The sequence below is a fragment of the Oryzias melastigma genome, linkage group LG3, assembly GCF_002922805.2.
Source record: "Oryzias melastigma strain HK-1 linkage group LG3, ASM292280v2, whole genome shotgun sequence".
Classification (NCBI taxonomy): Eukaryota; Metazoa; Chordata; class Actinopteri; order Beloniformes; family Adrianichthyidae; genus Oryzias; species Oryzias melastigma.
In genome coordinates this window covers 11,095,914-11,105,418 of record NC_050514.1, presented here as the reverse complement: position 1 = coordinate 11,105,418, position 9,505 = coordinate 11,095,914, and the positions used below count along the sequence as shown (strand labels likewise).

The 9,505-nt window shown below is 41.8% G+C and overlaps 1 protein-coding gene across 1 annotated transcript in view; it reads right to left on the bottom strand.

Moving 5' to 3' along the window:
* Positions 1-2,473: 2,473 nt before the first annotated feature.
* Positions 2,474-9,505, bottom strand: part of leo1 (LEO1 homolog, Paf1/RNA polymerase II complex component) — a gene marked incomplete at its 3' end in the record, with an annotated part of 16,791 nt that continues 9,759 nt past the window's right edge. The window contains 4 exon segments of the mRNA XM_024296000.2: positions 2,474-2,581; positions 5,194-5,291; positions 5,378-5,570; positions 6,621-6,756. Of these exon segments, the coding sequence (XP_024151768.1) occupies positions 2,474-2,581; positions 5,194-5,291; positions 5,378-5,570; positions 6,621-6,756 (535 nt within the window).

Genomic DNA, 9,505 nt, shown 5'->3' with positions numbered 1-9,505 from the left:
CAGTGTGCGACACTGTGCGTCATTCTGGCAGCTGAACCTGAGTGAGTTGCCAGGATTGTTGTTCTCTGCATTCTCCCCTTACTGTGAGGATGAAATCCCAACCTGTCAGCTCATCCAACCCCTGTGATCAGAAGCAGCTCAAGCACTGACTGAAGACTTTCTGATGTCTCATTTGGACTAAACATTCCACTAAAATGGTTGCTCCATAGCAAAGTAAAACATAAACCCTCTTTCCTCATAGATGTCACTCCCTATAAGATTTCTGCAGTGTCTTTAGTCCTTTGTTTTTTCATGTCATCAGCATCAAAAACAGTTGCATAATACATGTCGGAGTGCTTTTTCTTTGTTGCCTGGTGCAATTCGACTCTGTCAACTTTAGTTTTCTCTGCAAAGGGAGGATCATTATTTTCCACTGTGAAACTATGATGACTCAGGACAAAAGGTTCCTCTGTGCGTTTCTCTTTCCAGTGTGAGTTTCCAGTAAGCTCTGAACTTTGAATGCATTTTACATAAGGTACAGGGAGGAACAGAGAGGGACAGACACTGAGGTCGGTTTAGTACTGCTGGTAGGTAACATGAGCTGTTGAAGGGCTGTGGATGGTGCAGAAACTCCAAAATCAATTAGCTCACTAATTCAGAGTTCAATGAATTACAAATCCAACGTGATTTAATAAAATATGGTTTTATTGTAAAAATGTCCTCAAAAATCCCCTTTAGTTTCTCGAAAAAATAAATTTTTCACACAAATTGGGATTCAAATTGATTCAACGAGAACTTTCATTGACAAAATTTGTAATGTTTACCTAAAAACTAAAAGAAAAGCTTTTTTTTTCTCGAAAAATTTAAAGCGATAAACTAAACTTGTTTTTGACAAACTTTACAAGTAATAGAATCATTGTGTTGTGTATTTATAGGCATAAATATACTAAATTGTGATTAAGAGCAGTTCACATTACATCATCTACACATGTATGTGGATATGTATCCATTTTATTTTAATATTTTACTTTCCAATTAATTCAAACAGTATTATTGTATTATTTTTGTACAATATTTTTGTATTATTATTTTCACTGGTTTTAACAATCTCAACACATATTGAGTATCCTGTAAAAAAAACAAAAGCATTTTATTTAACAATTGATTTAATTTCATGTTTTTAGTTATCAGATAAGCACTTTATATCTATTTTTAAGTTATTATTTTAGTAGTTAGCACTGTACCTGTGACAACTAAAGATCTATTATAACTAATCATCTAAAGCTTGATATAGAGGTATATCTCTTTATTTTTCTTCTTTTGTATTTTTGCGTTTTGATTGATTGAAATAAATCAAATCCATATTTTGCACCATATACTTATACCAATAGACCAAACAGGCCTTTTTGGTTAGGTTTTACTTTTTTTAATAATCCTTAAAACTGAAGGGTTTGACCTCTTCAACTAAAACCCAACATTCAGCTTTCATTAACATTGATCTCCTGATTGAGAACCAACGCCTCCCTGCTCCTCATCATCCAAGGCTACAGAGGAAGCTTAAATCTCCAAATCGTTCCTGATTACAGCTGCTTTTTTTTTTTTTTACTGCTCCTTTAGAGGAACGATTAAATGTGAAGACATTCTGCACACTCAAGTGTGTAACGAGTGGCACTTTAACTTTGGATGACCTCTAAATAACAGACACATAAAGCAGTGGTCTTCTCTTCAAGCATCTGAACTCACATTTGTTCTTTATGTAACCAGAATCGATAAAAAGCATAAACATGGACATGCTTTGTTTGGTTCCACAAACTAATTTGGATCCTTTTCTGTTTTTTTGTTCCATCAGTACAATCAACAAAAAGGTTGACCAGATTAGACATTTTAGCAGGATCTAAGCAGGATCCTGAAAAGCTGGAAATGCAAATTTAGTGTGTAATGTCTCCTTCCTCATCCCTCTACAATGGCTGTGAGGATGAGGAGCAGCAACATTTCACCTCCATCTCGTCAGTTTCCTGTCTGTCCAATTGAATTTCTTTCTCAAGTACTCTAATGAGTAAGGACTGTTTCTTGGAGGCTCAAACATCCGCGCGCTCAGTACTGTGGATAAAAATGGGGTCAAACAGCAGGTGTAGCGCCTTGACCAATCAGTCCTCATCCGTCCAAGACTCTCAGCTTAGTTGATGTTGTTTCTGCTTGGAAAAATACATTTTTGGTTTCACAACCCAACAACTAAAGCGTGATTCATCCAAGTTTCATAATGTTCAAAAATAAAAAAAGGCTAAGTCCTTGGGAAGCTCTGGTTATGTAAAACAACCATTTTTTTATTTCTCATCCCTGCTATACACAACACTCACTCACACACAGGTCTTAGGAAAATATACAAAACATAATATGGCTGTTAATACACCATGTGGGCTCAGCACTGATATTACAGTGGAATGATTAAAAAAAAAAAGAATTATTCATCATCTTCCTCCTCCTCCTCCTCCTCTTCTTCTTCTTCCTCCTCCTCATCATCGCTGATGACATACTTCTTAGCCTTTTTGGGGGCCGCTTCTTCGTCATCCTCCGCCTTTCTCTTTCCTGATCCCTCACCCTCCTGCGCACACAAAGAGGATAATGAAGGCTGGACTTTTAACTTGCACAGAAATCAAGTGAAAGGAACTTTCGTCTTCATTCTCCGTAATTTCGGGAAAAACAAAAATCAGTAACATCCTTTTTGATGAAGATTAATAGAAGAAATTATGATTCTCCCAATTAAGAAAGCATACAAATTTAAGATTTTTCTAATACGACATAAAACTCAAACTACTAATAAGTTTACAAATGCAACACTTTCTTCTCCGTCTGCAAGATTCCTGGTTTGTTCCCAAATCTCCAAAATTAGAACAGGGGCAGAGCCTTCAGCTTTCCGGCTGTTCTGAGGAACCAACTCTTACTTTTGCTTCAGCAGACAGACGCCATCACCGTCTGAAAGGCTAGACTTTCAAGCTTCCTTTTTGATAAAACTTGTAGTAAAAATTGGACTTTGTGACCCTGAACCACACCCCCAGTTATGCTGCTGATGGCTAAAGCTGCTGTGAGTTGTTTTATACAGAGAGAAATTAGACCCACCCTGATTTGTGCATGTGCAATTCTTGATTTGTAACTCACGCAATTAAAGATTCTTCTGGAATCAGTAAAAAAAAATGATTCAAACATGTTGATCGATGCAGAAAATTAAATCAATTTGACAGCTTTCCATGCAGGTGAGCCTGTGTGTTTGTAGGTGCTTACACACTGTCTGCGCAATCAAGCGGACACTTTCAATGAAAATTAATGCAAACGCACACACACTAGAATTCCTGGCCTCCACGCACGGAGCACGCATTGCTACACAAGTTTTTAAGTCAGTTCGCGAGCTCTATGCACAAATTCGACACACACTGAGCACGTGCTGAATGTTCAACCCGGTTAAAGGCGCTTACACACTGGCTGCGTGCGATGCGTTCAAGAACGCTCTCTCTTCGAGTTTATAAATGTGCGCTCAGCAGGTGCTATCCATACACAGGTATTGATAGGTAGGAGTTTCTTCTTCTATTGTGTTTCTACTGTTCGTTAGCGCTCCTCCACCACCTACAATAGGGAGAACCTTGGAGCAAAAAGTCAAAGCAGTGGGAATCTGCCTAATCCCGCTCCAGGCTGTTTTGTTTTCACAACAATGTCTGTCTGGGTGTCATATTAACCCGACCAGACACAAACCCCAATGATTCCTTTCTTTTTGTGATCATGTTTGGCACTTTCGTGCTTTGAAGCAGACGCTACCCACGTGCCACTCCCAAATCCGGGTCTCTGATTAGTCGCAGTGCTGCAGTGCTGCGTTGCTGTGATAATGTGTAAAAAGGTTGAACCGGGTTGAACATTCAGTGCGCGTTCAGCGGCTGGGGGGATTGCACTGTGCGAGCGCAGATGCAGAGCAGTCAGTCACTTGGAGCACAACATGAAGCGAGTATGAAAGGATTTGTGATCATTTTAGTATTAAGTATGGTTGTTTATTTGTATTGAATCCTTTCTGTTGGTAAGAAAACCAGAAAGTTTGATGTAAGTAGGGAAACAGACAGTTCGATGCAACAAAAAAAAACGTACTTGGCCTTAAAATACCTTTAATTCATTGTGTTGAAAAAAAATATAGAAAAAAAACGAAATTGTAACTTTAAAACTGTGAATCGAAGCTTGACTGAATTGTTATATCACTACATACAAACCTAAAAAAACTGCACAAATCGCCTGTTACGCACACACAAAACCACATTTACGCACAAATCTGGGGTGAGACTCTTTTTATGTCTCCAAGATTCGTCCGTAAGTGATGTGTTGAAATGCTGCTAGAATGCTGGGTCATCAGAGTTTTTCTTTTCAGTGACTTTTACCTCAGATTGTGAATAGTATCTGGTTAAACTTTACCTTTTCTCACTTTTTTAAACAGATGCTACGCCCCATAATTAATATAAAAAGTATAAATGAGCATTTTTGATAATCTTATCTCTTTAACAATAAAAACATTTCCCAGAACTGGGAAATATTTACGGGGCTCTTTCTCGAGCAGTGGTCACATTCACGGGGATGGTGGCACCGGATCCGCAAATTGTAGCGGGTGGTGTGTGCGTAACAAGCAATTTGCTTGCAATTTTTAAAGATTTGTGTATTTAGTTTCAAGCTGTTGCCATTTTAATTTGTTTAAGCTTAAATTGTATTTAGCATTTTTTTTTATAATTTCTCTCATCCATATGTGTACATTTTACAAAATACAGACCCCTCATGTGTCAAAACAGTTCCTCCCACCTCTGGCCACTTCTGTCAAGCGAATCGCGTTCTGTGTGAAAGCACCTTTTCATTGCAGCGAGTCTCAGAATAAACCAATTTCTCGGTCAGTAGAGGAAATTACACCAAAATATTCTGACTACTCATCTTTAATTTGATGATTCTTGAAGCAATCTCTGTAGTGAGCTTCAAAAATGAACTGAAATATGTTGATCAAGCTGCTCAAAAGTTTCAAAATATTGTGTGTCCTCTTAGTTTGTCAAGTGCATTTTTGTGTTTTGAGGATAAACAGTGAGAGCGTGTGTAAATACATGCCTTACTTCCTGTCCCTGTTTGAGCCACATGAAGTTAGCTTTTTAACCTTCCTGTCTCCCACTGCCCCCCGTTGTCAAGCAGAGGTAGTGCACCTACCTCATCACTGTCCAGCTTTTTGGCCTTGATCAGCCTCTGGGTTTTGTCGTCATCAGAACCTTCATCACTGTCTGAGGAGTAGATCCTCGCTCGCTCCTCTGCATTGGGGGCAGATAAAAAGGGGTCATACTACCAAAGTAAAGTGCAAAAATTGATCTTAAAGAGAATTAAGAAGTCGATTCACCTCTCAAGCCTCCGCCTCCCTTGTATTTGCTCTTGATTGCTGCCAGGCTGATTGCCTCCTCGCCCTCCTCTTCGTCGTCGTAGCGATCGGGCTCCAGGTAGCTGCTGCTCAGGCCCCTCTGGTGCTGCCTCTCTCTCATCCTGCGCTGCTGCGACTCTCGGCGGATTGAAGCTCGCAGCCGCTCCTCCTCTTTCTGTCAAGAAAAGAGACCCCGAGGAATCAACTCGAAGCCCAAGTGCAGCAAGAAACAGAACAAAAACACTCCTGCGGGTAGATTAAACTTTATAGATCTCAAACGACAATCCTTAGAAAGAAAGTTGAGAATTGACCCTGATCCAGAAGCTAAAACAATCAGACGTTGGAGACACTGGGTCAGCAGACAGATGAAACCTGCCTCAAAGGCACAAGCTAACGGCACAGAAACCCACTACTACTTAGCAAGAGTAACCATGAAATAAGCCAGAAGTGACAAAACTGCCTTATTGCAAATCTAAATGGAAACTGAAAAATGAGGCAAAACCGAACAAAAAAGAAAAGCAGGTTAGCATGACAGAGCAGAAACCCTTTCTGGTATCATTGTACACAAAAGATTCTGCTGACAACAGCATAATTTATGAAAAAAAATCTGAATATTTCCTTAAAACCTCTTCACTGAATAAAAAAAATCCTCTTCAAATACAGCACTTAACCTAAATTAAACACGGCATGAAATATTTGAGGATATGCATAAAACAGTGGAAACGGTTCATTCCCACGCCCTCCACGTCTGGCTGTCACTCAGCCGTTTGGCCGCAGCCTCCCCCAGGGATTCCTCGCCTGAATAAGCTGTACTTCTGAGGAAAAAGCTGCTTTGCTGGCTTTATCCAAATGAAATTATTTCTCAGTGAAAAACAAAACAGCCAGCAGGAATCACTGCAAAATCCCGGACGGAGAGCGTTCACATTCCTGAATCCCACAGTGTTTGTGGGTTTACCCAAACACAGGACGTCCCAGGTGAGATCAGCCAGAGGGTAAACGATGCTATCAGAGCTGCTTGTTTAGGTCGACGATAAACCCCAAAACAAGTCCTGAGGACATCCTGACAGGATTTCTATTTCACCGACGGCAGCACAACCCCGTTACGTAAAGGACTTTATGCCTTTATGTAACAGGGAAGGAAGCTCGTCAACAGCGGGCCTCGTGCAAACTCTTTTGTTCCGGGTGGTGACTGAAGCATTTTGGGATGAACTGAACCGCCAGTTACTTTTATCATTTCATTGCGATGGGACTCTGGATCTCGTCCGGCCATGGGAAGGATTCTGATCTTCTGCGTCTTGGAGCAGCGGTCAGCCAGGGAGAGGGTCATCTTCCTGTGGGTGGCGCTGTCCGTAGAGTGCGGCCTGAGAATGCAGAGAACAACAATCAATGTAATTATCAAAACTTCTGTTTAGAAAAGTCTATAAAAAGGACATGTCAGCACAGTAATAAACATCAGATATCATCGACCATCCAGGTCACCTCATGGAGGTTTTGGCCTCACTGTGGAAAAATGACCTCAATGCTATGCAAGCAAGCCACAAGATAAAGACGCCAAGTCATGCTGCAAGGCTAACTGACAGTTCTGTTTGAATACAACAATCTGAGTCGCATTTTCCTGTTTATATTTCCTCAATGCTTTTCCTGTAACTGCAATTTACTTTGATACAACATTTAGATGAAGTATCCATCGTCTCTGCTATATCTCAATCACTCAAAGAAAGACAGATTTCTTTTAAAAAATACATTAAAATTGAGGATGTTTCTCTAAATACATGCAACAACAATTGGATACAGCTTCTCCAAATTCTGTTTGACCAGGGGCAGGACCAGTATCAATGTATCAGTGTACTAGAAATAATTTTGCATTTAGGGCATAATGATGTAACAGTGGACTTAGATTTAGAAAGACGATTTGGTGATGGATGTGTTCTATGTAAAATGTAAAAAGTTGTAGAGCTCTGGTTCTATTACAGACTGAAATCTTTTGAGTGTTATGCCAGATTTTTTTTCCACATATCCTCCGTAGTTTCCACTCCAAGTTCCCCATCCCAAATCCGTCCCAAGTCCTTAGGACCAACAGCTGATTAGTTTTTCAGGATATTATACAGGCACTTTATTGATACATTTATTTTAGTAGAAAATATCTGCTTTTCTATATTAGAAAAATTGAGGTCAGTTAGCAAAGAAGTTTTTTTTTACTATGAAATCCCTTATCTGAAAGAAGCGAAAAAGGTCCTTTTTTGATATCCCATGCTTTTCCACAATCTGATTAAGTCATGAGGACTCCGTCCTAAAAAAGGTTTCCCAAACAGAGAATGCCCTTGGACTCCCAATGTTTAAGATGTATCAATGTTAAATGACGCCTTCATTTATTTGGCTTCATGCTGTCCGCTGCCAACACTTTCAGACAAAGTCTAAACGGTGTTTCCTCATTTCCCACCCTTGTAGTGATGGGAATTCTGGCTCTTCTCAGAGATTCAGCTCTTTTGGATCAGCTCACTAAAAACAGTTGGCTCTTTCGGCTACAAAATGGTTCTTCGGGTGTTTTTCTTTTTTTTTGCTTTGTTTAATTTGTTATTATAATGCTGGATCTGCATTACCCAACATCTGGGTGAAGATCCAGACGCAGTGCCAACAGCTGGGTACAGCAAACGCATATCGGCAAACGCTGCTCCGATCCGCCTGTTGATCTCACACTCCAATCCTCCTTCACTCATGATCAAGATCCCGATGTTTAAACTCCTCCACCTGGGGCAGGAACACTCCACCCACCGAGAGAGGGCAAACTACTTTTCTTTAGTAGAGAATCATGACCTCAGACTTAGTGGGGCTGACCCTGATCCCAGCTGCTTTGTGGTCAGCTGCAAACCGCTCCAATGCATACGGGGGGTCCTAGCTCAATGAAGCCAACAGAACAACATCGTCTGCAAAGAGCAGAGAAGAAATCCTGTGGTCCTCAAACCAGACCCCCTTGGGGCCCTGGCTGCGCTTAGAAATTCTGTTCTTAAAGACTGAACAGAACTGGTGACCCGGACCTCATACTCCCAGAGCACCCGTTCACAGGACACCATGGGGGACGCAGTTAAATGCCTTCTCCAAATCCAAACACATATGCACACAGATGGTGTAGAGCTGGTCCCCCATTCCATGACCAGGATGAAAACTGTATTGTTGTTCTTGGATCTGAGGTTTGACTATTGGACAAACTCTCCTCTCCGGGACTCTGGCATAGACTTTCACAGGGAGGCAAAGGAGTGTGATTCCCCGATAGTTTGAAAACACCCTCCAGTCCCCCTTCTTGAAAAGGGAAACAACCAGCCCAGTCTGCCAGTCCAGTGGTACAGTTCCCATCTGTCACGCAATACTGCAGAGATGCATCGGCCAAGACACTCCCACAGCATACAGAGACTTGAGGTACTCCAGGTGGACTTCATCCACTCCCAGGGCCTTTCAACCGAAGAGCTAGTCGACTACCTTAGTAAACTCAGCTTAGATGATGGACAGCCTGTCCACCGGTGTAAACTCCAGCACGTGGCAGCTGAGCTGGGGGCTCATGAGTAAGCCCACCACGGCCTGTCGCCTCTCACCATGGGCAACTCTAGAATGGTAGAGTCTAACCCCTGTGGAGGGAGTGAGTTTCAGAGCCAGGTTGTGTGTGGAGATGAGCTATATCTAGCCGGTATCTCTCAACCTCTCGCACAAGCACAGGCTCCTTCTTTCCCAGAGGTGACATTCAGTTCCATTCCCAGGGTCCTGGCAGCCAAGTTACTTACTTTATTTGAATGTCACCCAAACCATATTGCACCGACAACTTCTGAGCTCTCCTGCAGGTGGTGGGCCCACTGGAGAGTGATCCCGCTTTGCTCCTTTGGGCTTGACTTGATCCTTGGAAGGAGCCCCGGCCACCAAGCACTCACCTACGAGCCTCAGGCTTTTGGCCTGGTTCCAGTGACGCAATCTGGGCGACATAACAGGATCTTTGGTTGAACTTCTCATAAAGGGGTTCTGAACCACTCTTAGTCTGGCTCGTCAACCAGAAGCCGTCTGCCATGGGAGACCAGACAGAGTAGCTTCTTAGATCACTTGAGCGCGCAAACCCCTCCACCACGT